Source organism: Lactuca virosa, chromosome 8, assembly GCF_052849685.1.
Source record: "Lactuca virosa cultivar CGN04683 chromosome 8, Lactuca_virosa_CGN04683_v6, whole genome shotgun sequence".
Classification (NCBI taxonomy): domain Eukaryota; kingdom Viridiplantae; phylum Streptophyta; class Magnoliopsida; order Asterales; family Asteraceae; genus Lactuca; species Lactuca virosa.
This window is the reverse complement of record NC_136433.1, coordinates 211,448,926-211,464,134: the sequence shown is the minus strand read 5'-3', so window position 1 is coordinate 211,464,134 and position 15,209 is coordinate 211,448,926. Positions and strand designations below refer to the sequence as shown.

At 35.9% G+C, this 15,209-nt stretch overlaps 1 protein-coding gene across 1 annotated transcript; it reads right to left on the bottom strand.

Moving 5' to 3' along the window:
- Nucleotides 1-338: 338 nt before the first annotated feature.
- On the bottom strand, nucleotides 339-1,374 carry LOC145131228 (uncharacterized). Its single transcript, XM_079065949.1, has 3 exons — nucleotides 1,370-1,374; nucleotides 550-1,265; nucleotides 339-481 (listed from the first exon to the last, which is right to left on the bottom strand). The coding sequence occupies exons 1-3, from the start codon at nucleotides 1,372-1,374 to the stop codon at nucleotides 339-341; spliced, it is 864 nt and encodes a 287-aa protein (XP_078922075.1).
- Between the last annotated feature and the right edge of the window lie 13,835 nt (nucleotides 1,375-15,209).

Sequence of the window (15,209 nt, the reverse complement as noted above, 5' to 3'; positions counted from 1 at the left end):
AATAACATAATAATTTAATGTAAAGTAGGTGAAAGTAGTCGATTTGCAATCTGATCACGTAAAACACGCATATACTCAACGGCTTCTGGACCCCATTCTATGCCTTGTATGTTTTCTCTATCAGTTCCCCCACCTTGGACGTCAGGAGTAACCATAGTGTCCTCCTCAAAATTTCTAAACAAGTCATCTTTTATATTGTATTTCCTTATAAAATTATGGACCGCGACAAGAGCAATGACTATGTCTCTTTGCACTGTAAAAGGATAAGGAGCCATTTGTTTTAAGATTGGGAATCTCGCCTTCAATACACCATAAGCACGCTCAATAACATTTCTAAGTTATGCATGAGCATAATTGAACCTTTCTTCTCTAGTTAAAGGTCTGCCTCTTCGAAAATCGGCTAACCAATACCTAGTATTGCGGTATGGAGCCATAAACCCACGAGTGTTTGTATATGCGGCATCACAAAGGTAATATTTATCTGCAAATGAATGTGACACATATTATAAAAAGAAGATAGATAATAAAAGTTATATAAAGATTACAAACCCGGTGGAGGAAATGGAAATCCAGAAGTCGAATTGAATGCAACTTCTTTCAAAACTCTTGAATCATGTGCTATACCCTCGCATCCAGCCCAAACAAAGGTGAATATCATATCAAAATCACAAATTCCTATAACATTTTGAAAACATTCTCCTTTTCCTCGTCCCCTATAACGAGTTTGTTGATCAACGGGTACAACCGCATGTACAAGAGTTCCATTTAATGCACCTATTGCTCCGGAAAAAATATTTTTTAACCGTCTATGTCGTTCCGAGTTATGTCTTGTTGGATCAGGAGTTGTTGGTACTATAATTTCTTTTGCAAAACACATCATTGCAGTTAGGACCTCGTGAAAACATTGATGAATCGTTTGTGTGGAGTGATGAAATGTTCCCTTAACCGCGCGAAAACATTCATTATGTCCTATAACATGTAAGAATATAGCCATCTTCTCTTCAATGCTTATTGTTCTACTAGCTTGCAACCAATTTTTTTGGGTAAAATGGTTGCATAATAATGCAAATGCCTCTTGTGAAAGACGCATCATATCGTAACATTGTGTAGGGTCTCTGTACATCAAATCTTGCGTATACGCATACCCGCTTGAATCGTTATCTCTAATTCTATGAATTCTGATTAGTCTGCGTCGGTTTGACCTGAACCAATAAAACACAAGTAAAAGAAAAGCTACAACTTCACCATCAGAAACCATACTTGACCTGTTACAAACAATTAGGTAACATGTTTAAGTAAAAAAAAATCATGCACCAAAAAAATTAGTAAACGTCATATTCAATAACAAACGTCATATTCAATAACAAACGTCATATTCAATATACAATAACATCCAAAAGTCATGAAAATAACATCATCCAAAGTAACATCCAAAAAAGTATCAAACATAGGATCCAAAAGTCATGCAAATAACAAAAAGTCATACAACAAAAAACTAATAACCCAACTTTTCTACCCGCACCCATCAAAGGTAACCATACTTCCTAGCCGCACCCATCACCCACGACTCACAACTAATATGTGAAAGTCGTAACTAAACTTGTCTAACATCAGCACTTTCACCAAATAGCAAAAGAGCAGTCTTGTGTCTTTCATTTTCTTCTCCCCGTTCCATTTTGTTCAATTTCTCCATACACGCATCAACATCCTTATCCATTTCACTTTTTTCAATTCTTTCATTTTTTTCCACTAACGACCTTGCAAGCTTGACAATCTCCTCTTCAACTTCTAATGCCCTTGCATCTCTTTTTTTCCCACCAACTTTTTTGTTTCCACCAACTTCCGTATTTTTTGAACGCCCCGAAGATTCTTCACTTGCACCTACGTGTTGTGTTGAGGTTTCCATTGGAACATCATCATCAAAATCACGGGCACTAAACTCTTCTACAGGACGAGGGAGTGTAGAAGATGGCCCCCAACTTTGAAAGCCGGTTGAGGTCGACCCTTCAAATAGTTGGGTGCAAAGTTCAGGAAACAGCATGGGTTTAGTTTTCAATGACAACACGAACTTGTTCAACTGTTATAATTTTTATAAATATTAGTATTTTTTATAAAAATAATTATAATAGTATTTGTTATAAAAATATTACCTTCCCCTCTTCCTTCTAGTGTTCATCAGTCAGGTTAAATTTATTTTTTATAGGGTCATATATATTGCCGGTTTTGTTTTTCAGTTTCACCCAAGCAACATACTTTGATTTGTAGTAGTCAAAGTGGTTTCTCATTTGCTTCTGATCAACCTCTTTACCATGTTCGTTCATCAATTTTTCGCGTACTATCTTCCATGAACTAGCCTTAAGCCCAGAACCCTCACGACCATTAGTGGTTAGTTCATGGATACATGCATCAAGAAAAGTTTTGTCCTTACTTTCGTTCCAAACCAACATCCTAAAACAAAAAAAAAATTCTGATTTTTGATTTCATAGCTTATACACAACCAAGTTTTAGATTTCATAAAATTAGAGTAATGTCTTAGACTCGTTACTAGTGTAGCACTGTAAATAAAAAATTTTACTTTTAACAAAAATGTAAATGACCATGGACTAAATTAAAATGTACCAACTCAGATTCTTCAAACAAGTCACAATATTGTTATTAATTTAAGAAAAGTTCATTTTTTAGTCATCACATTCCTAGACCCAAATAATACCATATCCAATTTCATGGATTGTTGGTCTATTTGATTCCAGTTTATCATTTGGAATTATATCACATAATTTTGAGGACTAATGAATATCAAAAGATATTTATAACAAACACAAATTCCTAAGACTTGCAAGTCTTTGAAGGTCTAATTTGGGGCATTGATCCATAATCTTTAATTTGTCTTGTTGTGGTTCAAATTTCATAGAAATTAAGTATTGTATTCCCCAACAAATAGACCATAGTTTGAGGTAATTAGTTTGTTTTTTAGGTGGTTTATATCACATGACTTGAGAAACAAATGCTATCACAGGAAAGGAAAAAATATATAATAAATACAAATAGCCAAGACTTGTAAGTGTAATGTCGAATTTGTGGCCATTTATTTCAATTCTTCATCTTTAATTTGTCTTATACAAATTGTCAAGACATTTAAGTCTCTGAAGTCTAATTTTGGGAAATTTATTCCAATTTTTCAACTTTAATTTGTCTTATACAAATTGATGCTAAAAAACAACATACTTTCTCATTCTTATGGCTGCCGAAATCTATGAGTAAATAAAAGAATGGAGTTTAATTGAAGACTTTTACCAACATTAGTCAGACTAGCATGCCAAAATTGCTTGAGCGAACATGAAAAGAAGTACAAATTAGAGGGTAGCGATTGGGAGGGAGCTTACCTGCTGTAGAAGAAGAAGATCCGGCTGAAGGAAGGAGGAGATCCGAAGGGAGATGGCAGCGACAGGGATGGAGATGGCAGCGACATGGAGTTGTTCGATGGAGGCGATGGAGGAGGCGTCTGATTTTGGACGCGGTATCTTTTAGGTCACAAAAAAATTTTGAGAGGGTAGGATGGTCTTTTGGCGAGTTAGCAGCATCTTTAGAGCTGAGCGAGACATCTATTTGGGCAAGACAAGCTGACCGAGACAGCTCCTATCAAACACGAAACATCTGACCGAGAAAGCTGAAACATCTAACTCGGTTTGGGTCAGATGGGTATCAAACAACCCCTTAGTGTTTCTGAGGTCCCTTGTGCATAAAAATGGTACATTTATGGGTTTAGCTCAACCATGGAAGAGTTGTTGTTCGTTTCATGAAGTTAGGGTGTTAAAATTGGGTTATGGCGCTTAGTAAGCCATGCATAAGCTTAAAGCTTCCGACTTTATGGATTAAGACCTTGTTTTGAAGTAGATATGAAGTTTGGAAGAAAGGTTCTTAAGGGATTAAGCCATCCATATGAGGATTGGTTTACAGACCAGTATGTCGGGCGTACTTCTATGTACGTTGCGGGTACTGGGTTCGAACCCTGTATTCTTGTCAGTGTGAGTACGTAGGGTGTATGAGTTGGGTACGCTCAACGTACTCCCAACTATGGGTTTAGAAGGTTTTGGGCCATTTTGGGCTTCGGGTGCTTTTGGGTTTGGGCCACGGTTATTTGGGTCGATTAAGGGGAAGGGTAAAATGGCCCTTTTACCCTAGGAGTCGGGTTTCATAAATTAGATTCCCGGTTATGGTTTATGACTGAATTATTAATTAGGGTATTATATGATTGATTAGTACGGGGATTATCCGGTTCAGCAGCTCGAGCATCTATTTGTTTACCAGCGGATCGAGGTGAGTTTGCTCACTATACTATAGGATACTAGGGTTATATGTGCTTGTTGTCTTTGTGAATCTTGCTATATGTATGTATGCCTATTCGTTGTATGTATGTGGGGTGAAATAGACCCGTACGCTTGAAAAATACCGACCGAGTTGAAATAGACTCGGGGGCGAAATAGACCCGGTACAGCCTTGAGCTGACATGAGTTGAAATAGACTCGGGGTGAAATAGACCCGGTACAACCTTGAGCTGACATATATGTATGGTGTGCGGTATTTTAGGGAATTCACTAAGCTGTTTGCTTGCAGTTTTCAGTTTATGTTTCAGGTACTTCCGGCTTGAAGGGGAAGATCTCGGGATGATCGCATCGCAGACACCATGATTTTCCGCCATATTTGATCCTGATGTATTTTTGGATGATTGTTAACATACTCTGGTTTCCCTTATGATTTTTTACAAACATGTTTGGTTAATGGTGTTATTAATACAAAAATGAAATTTTTGGTCATAAATTTTTGGGACGTTACAATAGGGTTTTCAACCCACAATAATATAATTAATTTGTTTCATTATCTATTTCACATTAACAATTAACTCAATTACCCATCCCCGTTTTCTTCTATCTTCATCCTTAGGAACCTATCCTAAGGATCATCATAGTTATCCTTGCTGACTGTACTGTTTCAGGGATTTCTCCAAAATACATGTCAGTAGGTTTCCTTCTATATTCATTCCTAAGGATCTATTCTAAGGATCATCATAATCATTGTTGTTGACAGTACTGTTTCAGGGATTTCTCCGCAATAAATGCTACTAGGAAGTAGAGTACATCAAATGGGAACAAAGTCCATCACTTATAGGTTATAAACCTGCATGTGTTCCACGGGTCTGTCTTGAATAGTCCGGTGGTTGTCACCTATACTCCGTTAGATGACTATATATTTAGTACACTAGTACCATTCCTACATCGTTAGTACACCAGTACCATTTCTACATTGTTAGGACACTAGTACTATTTAAAGTCATGGCTTATTATCATCATTTTCATCTCGCGTCATCCATCACCCTCAACATTTTATTAATCTCTCATCACCCATTACTACCCAATATATTATAGGTATGAAAATACATATATGGTAAATCATATAAAAATCATCTTGTATTATTTCATCTAACACAAAATATTTTGATCACAGATAATAAGCACGTACACCATTCATTTATCTAAATACTTCATATATATGTGTAAGATGAAAGTAACTATGCACTCACTTGTTAAAAGTGGATGACTGGTAATTTCAGAAGAGGTTCACCTAAAACCTTACTTTTCCTTTTGATATGACCTAAGTTCATATCACTAAGTCTTAGTCTTATATTCCTGGCAACTAATGATAGTCTAGATTCCTCACTAATCTCAATGTCTACATCAAGATCTATAAACTAAGGAACAACCAAGTAGGATCATCTCGGAGGTAGGGTCCGTTTGGTATACATAGTATACTGTTTAGAAATCTCACTTTAAACACCTCACAAAATCTAGCCTAGACATCTTTCCCGTAAGTGGATCAACCAGTAATATGACTTGGAATCACTGACAAATTTTATTTAGACAAAACTGCAAGTTTGGTCCCTATGGTATGTCAAAAATTAAATGTTTGGTCCAAAAAGTTTTGGAGTTGTACCAGTAGTCCAAAATAAGAATTTTGTTGTAGTTTTGGTCACCAGATGAATTTAAATGAATTAAAATGACTGTTTTGCCCCTTTTCATTGTTTTTTAATTAGCTTTTTTATTTCATTTATTTTTTAAATAAAAAAATAAAATAAAAATTCCTAACCCCAATCTTTCCCTTCCATGGTCTCTCTCTCTCTCTCTGTGTGTGTGTGTGTGTGTCTCTCTCTCTCTCTCTCTCTCTCTCTCTCTCTCTCTCTCTCTCTCTCTCTCTCTCTCTCTCTCTCTCTTTCTCTGTCTCTCTCCCTCGTTTTCTTCTTCCAAACTATTTTTCCTCATTTTTCGTTTGTTCTTCATGGTTCTAAAGAACCCTTCATAAAGTCTTGAAAAAAAATTAAACACATATAAAAAAAATTAAAACCGAAAAAATCAAACTCATTCTTCAAGTGGGTTTTGCAAGTTAAACGACGGTGGGTTGTTGGAACAAGCGACAATGGGCAAATGAGGCGAATGAAGAAGGTAGTAGAGTTGGGTTTTTCTTCTGCCAGTGATGGGATAAATAGTGCTCCGGTTTCTTGGAGATCCGAAAACCAACGGGCACTTATATGTTCTGAATCACCACAGCGCCCCAGTTTTCATGTCTCCAATGTCCTCCTCAGACGAGTCGCCTTCAAGTCAAACACAATAGAGCCGGAGTCACCTGTTAAATCAAGCCCTAGCGCATACGATGCCTCACCACCAATGAAAAAGCTCTTCATCACCATACCATACCGCCGCCATCAGATGAGAACAGTCACCAAGAAACCCTAGCCGCCATGAACATCCAAAATCTGTGTTTGAGGGAGTAGTGAAGGAAACATAGGGTAGATGAAGAAGCACATGTCGCCAGTGTATTCGCCATTGCTAAGTTGAATCAGATGCAGATTCACCTCCATCTCCATCTGGATGAACGAAGGTGATGGTGGTAGAGTGGGAGGACACTGAATGTCGTCGGAGTTTTATGTGTAGGGGTTTTCAGCAAGAGGAGGGATTTCTTTGTTTTGATAAGGAAGTCGATTTGCAGGTGTATGTGTGATTGTTCATCATTTGGTGTTGAATCTGAACCATGAATTCTCGATCGGAACTCATAAATGAGTTTCAACTCTAGTTTGTTGTTAAGGCTTCCATGTCTAAACTCATCAATTTGTTATTTTTATAGCTATAAGCCTATAACTAATCGGTGATGCATATGGTCAGACATGGAATTTTAGTTCCGGTTTACCATTCTTGATCGGAATTTATCAAAACCCAGATCAGGTCCAAAGTTTGTTATTTCCAATAAATTTGGAGAGAGAGAGAGAGAGAGAGAGAGAGAGAGAGAGAGTTGTATTTCCTTTTTTAATTGTTGTAAAGAAAATAAAAAAACTAAATTAAAAGGGCAAATTCGTCGCGCCCTAGCCTGGTCGGCCCTCCTGCTTGTTGACACGTGTCTGACAATGCCTGGTGCGATGTGGCAGCTTCTCGAAGCTTGTGCGCCGTGCACTCTGGGAAACTTCCAAAATATGTATATTCTTCATACGAACTCTATTTTTGATGTTCTTTATATCCACGTATAGCTATCGAAGAGATCTACCACTTTCGTTTAGACTCCGTCGGCTAATTCTCATCTTATTTTTAAAATTATCTTTTTAACAGGCTTAGACTGTTAAAGTCCGTATAAAAATCATAACTCTTGCATATGACATTCGTTCTCGACTGTCTTTATATCGACGAACTTCTATTAACGAGATGTTCAACTCCTGTTTAGATTGTTTCGTCTAACAATCAACCGATTTGAATTTCGATATTTTTGTGCTAACACAGCTGTGCTAAAACTTCGAAAAATCATAACTTCCTCTTACGAAGTCAGATTTAGACATTCTCTATATGCATGTTCTAGGTTTTACGATTACTACAACTTTCGTTTAGGTTACTTAGGCTTATAAACGATCTATCTGCAATTCACTTTTTACGACGTTCGTAGCCGTTTCAGTTCAATCGCAGAACTTCGAAGAAGCATAACTTTTTCGTACGAAGTCTGATTTCATAGTTCTTTATATGTGTGGAATTATCGTCACATATACTATAACTTTGGATAATATTGTTTATCATAAATAATCTTCTTATTAAAATGTCGTTTTATCGTTTATTATATCTTAACTATCTAGCCCGAAGTTGTGGGCATTACATGTTGAGTCTATGTGATTAGGAGAACAATCTAGTTATGCATTCTTGAATCATAGTTGTTTTATTACTGTAAAATAATTGTGACTAGTGTTTGATCAAAACCTAGGGTTAGGTCAATAAAGATATGAACTTTAATGTGTATGCATGTTTTAGATCACTAATCTTAGCATGATTAAAATCTTTAAAAATAATAAAAATCTAATCTTGCATTATACGAACTGCACAATGAATTTAGGGATAATTAATGGCATGACACAAAAGGACTTCTAGCCCAGCGGTATTCAGTGTTGTCATCCCTCCTTCAGGTTGAGGTTCAAGTCCCGTTGTGGACATAGATGAAATTAAGGAGCAGTTTAGGAGTAGAGTGGATTTGTTGTTAAAAAAATGGCATGACGATGAAATTAAAAGTCCTTAGAGTTATTAGTATTCGTAAGTGGACCAAATACATGAATCAATTTAGGAATCGGTGAATAATGAATAAATGACCATTGCACTAAAGTAGTTATCCATGATTTGAGATGTAATCCAGTTTGAACCAAAGTACCTGAAGTGATTCGTTTCCAGTTAGTTTATCTAGTTAGTTTAGTTATTGATTTGTTTGAGATTTAATAATAACCCCCCCACCCTTTTTTACTACTTTCTTTTATTTAGTATAACGTATAATAAAATATTTTAATGTTAATTCACTACTGTTCCCCTTGAGTTTGACACATTTGCTTATCAAAACTATATTATACTCGATTAGGTTCACTGTCTGTAACGTGTGGTTTATATGCGATAGACTAGGAATTATAAATGAAAAACTAGTGCATTAAAATACATATCAGTATCCCCCACTGCTAACAATGTTGATTTGATGAATACGTATTCATATTCTTTGAGAGAAAAAACGATTAAGGAATGGAGAAATTTTCGTTCAGTTATTTGTACAATTATTTGAAGTTACGTTTCGACCATTCGAATGGACATAAATACCCCTTAATTCATGTATTAACTTAAAAAGGGTATTGAATAAAAAATAAATTTCAATAGTGACATTATCAATCTAATTGATTATGTTAGTCCAACGATACAAATCTATTCTTTATATATATATATATATATATATATATATATATATATATATATATATATATATATATATATATATATATATATATATATATATATATATATATGGTGAGATCGGTTGAAAACTCATAGTTTCCCGAGAACCCGAGACCTAAAAGTGGAGTGTTAGATTAAAACTAATTCATTAAGGGAATGATTGTAAACTTATCAATTTCATTTAATGTTTAATTTTTTGTGTTATTGTAAATATTAATAGAAATGTCTAAAAAATTACATAATCAATCAAATTTTCGGATTTTTTTTAAAATAGTATTTTCAGTTTTCTTTAAGAAGTGCGGATTTTTTAATTTTTTATTGAAAACATGAATTTTTGAAAAAAATTGAAAATTTTTTTTTTTTAAAAAACTGCAATTTTTTTAAAAGAATTTAAAAATCAATAAAATCAAAAAAAACTGGAATATTTAAAAAATACTATAATTTTTAACCAAAAAAATCAACATTTTTGGTACATTTATGCATATTTTTACAAATGCATATATGAATATTTCGTATACTATAATATTTGTAAGGAAATCATACGAAAACTCATTTTATTTACTAATATATAAACACAATACAATAAGTATTTTATTCGATACAATATAAAATATAAAAAACAAAAAAATGCTACAAAATTTCAACGCATTTTCATGTCTTCGTGTCAATATTTTCATAGTTTCTTCAATTTATCATTTCTGACCTCTTCAATATTCACCACAATTTCTTCCAAAGCTAAAAGAAAATTAAAAAGAAATTGATTGATGCAAAAACACTCACAAAAATACAAATGTGATTTACATGTGAATCATATGTAATTCATATGTGATTTACATGTGAATCACATGTAATTCATATGTGAATCACATGTAATTCATATGCGATTTACATGTGAATCACATGTAATTCATATGTGAATTACATTCATATATGAATTACATTCATATATGAATTACATGTGATTTAAATGTGAATAACATGTGATTTAAATGTGAATCACATGTGATTCATATGTGAATTACATGTGAATCACATGTAATTCATATGTGAATTACATGTGATTTACATGTGTATCACATGTGATTCATATGTGATTTACATGTGAATCATATGTAATTCATATGTGAATTACATGTGATTTACATGTGAATCACATGTAATTCATATGTGATTTACATATGAATCACATGTAATTCATATGTGAATCACAAGTGAATCACCAAAGTTAGTATGTGAAAAAATATGTACATGTATAGATAGCAAGTTAGTAAACAACTATGTGAAAAAAAATATGTACATGTATAGATACCAAGTTAGTATCTATATACGTGCACATTTTGATCTCTGGTCACCGAATGGATCAATATCATTATCTGAAGCATCCTTTATGTTTGATTCTTCATACAAGGAGGATTCTTCTGTTTGATCATCTTCCAGCTCCATAATGTTGTTCCGATGCAAAATGGTTGGATATTAGATTTCAATCAGAACATGACAGTTGATGCAATAAAGATGAGAATTCAAATCCCAAATAAAAATTTTTATGGCAGCCAACAAACTAACCTTCTATCTGCCTTTTTCTTTTAACATACGTTAACATCTTTGGGTGATTTTGGGAAAGGCAACTCTTCCAACTATATAAAAAGTAGAAAACAATTCAATTGCAATATAAAAAACTCTAAAACTGACAAATTGACTTTATATTTCCTTTTCAGAATTACCTTATTGCATCCTAGAGTGACTAGCAACGATGAGGATCTGGAGTAATGTAATCAGGTGTGTTGCGCCCACGAATATCATCATACAACATATAAAACCAAATATCAATTACCAAAACAATATCTGCAAGAAAATAAAATGTAAGTTATAACTGGATATATTTTCATCAAATAGAGTCAAGTTAAATAAGTTGAGGATAAATGAAGAATGAAAGTCTGGAAAAAGGAAAGAGATCAACTACAGAAAAAATGAAAACCAAAACATGTAAAAATGTAAGTAATATATCGTCAAAAAGAAGGCAGATCCAAAAGTTGAAAGCCATTGTTATCACTTATCATAAAGGATCATATTTGGAATATTATTCTCTGAAATTTTGATCGATGTGTAGGAAGATATATCTCCGATGATGAAGGTGCAGCGGACGGAGGAATAAGATACTGTAACACCTTGATTCTCAGGTATTGATTTATATAAGAATTTATTTGATTTCAAGGTCTACTCGACGAGTTGGTTGCCCTACTCGTCGAGTAGCAGCGGGTTGGTCCACATATTTTAGTGACCTACTCGCCGAGTCCAAGAAGGGACTCGACGAGTAGGAGCTGGCAGATGAAACCCTAAATTCTGGGGTATTGCACCCTATTTAAAGGATCATTGGCCTTCCCCAGCCTCCCCTTTACAGTTACTTGACACCCTTAAACCCTAATTCGTGTGAGTGTACTCCATTTGTGTTCTTAAGCTTGGGAAGAGGATTTTTGGTGGGAAGAAGCTTGGAGATCAAGTGACTAGGAGCAAGGAACGTGTGGAACCAGAAATCTACCTCAGTTGGCATCCTTTTTGGAAGGTATTAAGCCGTTATCCTAACCCCCTTTTCATTCTAGATATATTTTGGATGGATTTTAGGGCTTTTCTAGCTTATTAGGAAGCCTTTCTTGTGTTTGAGCTAAGATCTGAGGTTGCAACCTCAGATCTGAACTCTCTTGGGTCTTTAAGTCCATAAAGTTTCCAGCTTTTGCAAGAATGAGACTCTCATAAGGTGTAAAGCTCCATTATAAGCTTAGATTGGTCATTTAGAGTCTCTAGGGCCTTGCATGTACGTAAAGTTTGCAACTTTACGTGATAAACATGCCTTAGAAGCTTGGATCTGCAATATGGAGCCGTTGCATGGCTTAAAAAGTACATGTATGGATGAAGGTCTGAAGGGACTCGGCGAGTTGCATAGTCAACTCGGCGAGCCACATGAAGATGGTCCTGTACTCGACGAGTTGGATGAACAACTCGGCGAGTAGGTTGAAGATTGTCGTAGACCCGGCGAGTCAGTAGAATGACTCGACGAGTCGTTTAGGGTTTTCCCAACCTTCGGACACGTATGAACTCGATAAGTTGTAAAGGGAAAACTCGGCGGGTTGGCTAAGGGGTTACGGCCACTGACACTAGGAACTCGACGAGCCACTCGAGTGACTCGGCGAGTTGGCGAGTCATGCCAGGAACTCGGCGAGTAGCTAAGGGTACTCGACGAGTTGAGGTCAACATGGACTGTTGACCTTGAAAGTTAACTTGGACTTTGGGCAAGGGCTGACTATTGGACTTCTGGAAGTATTCTTGGGAACCTATTAACTTTGTGATGTGTCGGATATAGGTGGTTGAGTTTGTGGTGGTGATCCGGGAGTTGAGCTTTCTAGTTTCAGACGACAGTTGCGAGGTGAGTTATCCTCACTATACTAAGGGGTCTAAGGCACCAAGGCCGGCCCATTGGATATGTTATCCTAGTAGTGGTTATGTTGAGTATGGGTTAGTGTTGCAGCTAGTGGTTATGCCAGTTAGGTAGATCTGTAGGACTACATGTGTTGTTATATGAATATCTGCATGCTCAGTAGTTATGTTATATGTTGATATGTTATGTGGGATGGGTTGAGGTGATGCTGCTCCGTGCGGTAACTAACAAACCCTGGAGCAATACAGATACGGGCTAAGGGAGACTCGTACTGTGGGCTCGATGGCTATCCAGATGTGAGATGTGGACCCGGAAGGCAATCCAGACTCACACGACGGGCCCAGTGGAAATCTAGTAGGTGGAGCATTCCAGATACGAGCTGAGGGAGACTCGTACTGTGGGCTCGATGGCAAGCCAGATGTGAGTTGTGGGCCCGTAAGGCAATCCAGACTCATACTGTGGGCACAGGGGTAATCCAGTCTGTGAAGCGGTGGACCCAGTACATGCTGTTGTTTATATATGTGTTATGTGCAGTGTATCGGTATTTTCGGGAACTCACTAAGCTCTCTGGCTTACAATTTCAGTTTATTGTTTCAGGTACATCAGGGGATCGCGACAAGGCGAAGGCGTGATCGTACAGCTCCTCATGTTTTGTTTATGTTTCTGGGAAAACTCTGATATTATACATTTTCAAAACCAGTTTGTAATGTTTGATGAATTTGGAATGAGTTTTTAAGTTAAATTTGGAAAAAAAAAATTATGGGTGTTACAGATACATGTCTAGAGCCATCAGTGAGTGTAAATTACTTTCCATATCATTCAAAATATCCAAAAAGAAATATTTTGTTGTCTCAAATTCTCAATTATCATGCTAATTTTATCAGACGACAATTATTGAATCCTTACCTGAGTTGCGAGCCAGAAGTGACGATTAGAAAACGGGTGCCAGAAGATGAGTGTTTAATTATTGCAAGTGACGGACACTGCGTGTGGAGTGGAGAGAAAGTATCTGAAAGGAAGAGACCGGCGAAGAACTTGAAGAAACCGACAGAGAGCGAAGAGTTAGAGTCGGAGAAATTTGAGAGAGCTTACTCTGATGCATCGATGCTACTATGTTCGATTTCAATGTGTATGAGTTCGATTTCAATGTAAATTGTTTATGTAAGACGTGACGATGATTATTCCATCGATCCACCACCGAACGACTTAGGGCTTCGATGATCTACGACTGTAATCGAAGATGAACACGAACGTCGTCGATCTCTCGGTTGGTGGATTGAGCATCGATGATCTGGAGATTAAGGACATCAGATTGGAGTTGCACGTTGATCCTAGACTGAGGTAGAGGCGGTGGATGGAGGGACGAAGGAGGAGATCGATGCAGAGGTAAGAGAAGAGAAAGATAAAGAGGAGAGAGAAAAAGTAATTTAGGGAATTTCTCTGATTTAGTAATTTATGTTGTATTGATTTTTTGTAATATAATTGTTTCTATACCAGATTTACCCTCAATGTGTACCGAGAAAAACCTAAACTGCCATTAAGTTAAGTTATAATTACACTCATGCCACTATTCATCCGAGCCTTTTATTTTTTTGATCCAACGCTCTACCTTTAGTTCTCAGGTTCTCGGGAAACTATGAATTCTCAAATGATCCTTCTTCTCTCTCTCTCTCTCTCTCTCTCTCTCTCTCTCTCTATATATATATATATATATATATATATATATATATATATATATATATATATATATATATATATATTAAAATAGTGAAAAAAAAAAAGAGTGGTGGTTTTTTACCGAATGGAGGACCTCACCGTGCACCAAGAGCCCCGGAGTGTCACTTGACCTCACTGCACACTGTAAGGTGATATACCTCCTGGCCTAAATTAGAGTTTTTATATCCAAACAGTGGGAATTGAATTTTCTCTTGATGTACAAAAAATATTCTCAAACCTTGATGCAACCACAATGATCAAGTATCTTAAAGTCGACCAAATCATCTTCCTTTTCCTTCCTTGGTTGACTAAGACATCCAAAAGGACTTGAGTTAGGGTTTTGTACCTTTAAATTCTTCCCATCTAATATCCATTTAATTACATAATTAAGGAATTAATTATCTTCCATCTTTTTAAACTTTAGCCTAAATGTGTGAAACTATAATTGTACTGTAGCATCCTGATCATGCCCATACGTGTGAAACTGTAGATGATAGCTACAAGGTTGGTCTCTTGCTTATTGTGGAAATTTAGAACTTTAACAAGAGTGCATACCAATATGAGTTAATTGCTTGAAGCCCTTTGTGGTTTTATGTTTAGCTATTATGGTGCACTGAACTAATCACAAATTTGTCTAATAAGAAACACTTTTGGCAATCTTAACTTTCCATGACATAGTTACAGAACATTCATCAAACATCCTATCATAAAGACAATAGATCTACTTCTTACATACAAGGTCAAGTATGTAAGATTTGAAAGTGAAAGGACTAGTA

Coding starts and splice junctions, on each gene's coding strand:
- LOC145131228 (XM_079065949.1), bottom strand. Junction 482..549: donor ATTTCCATTTCCTCCACCGG/GTTTGTAATCTT, acceptor ATTCATTTGCAG/ATAAATATTACCTTTGTGAT.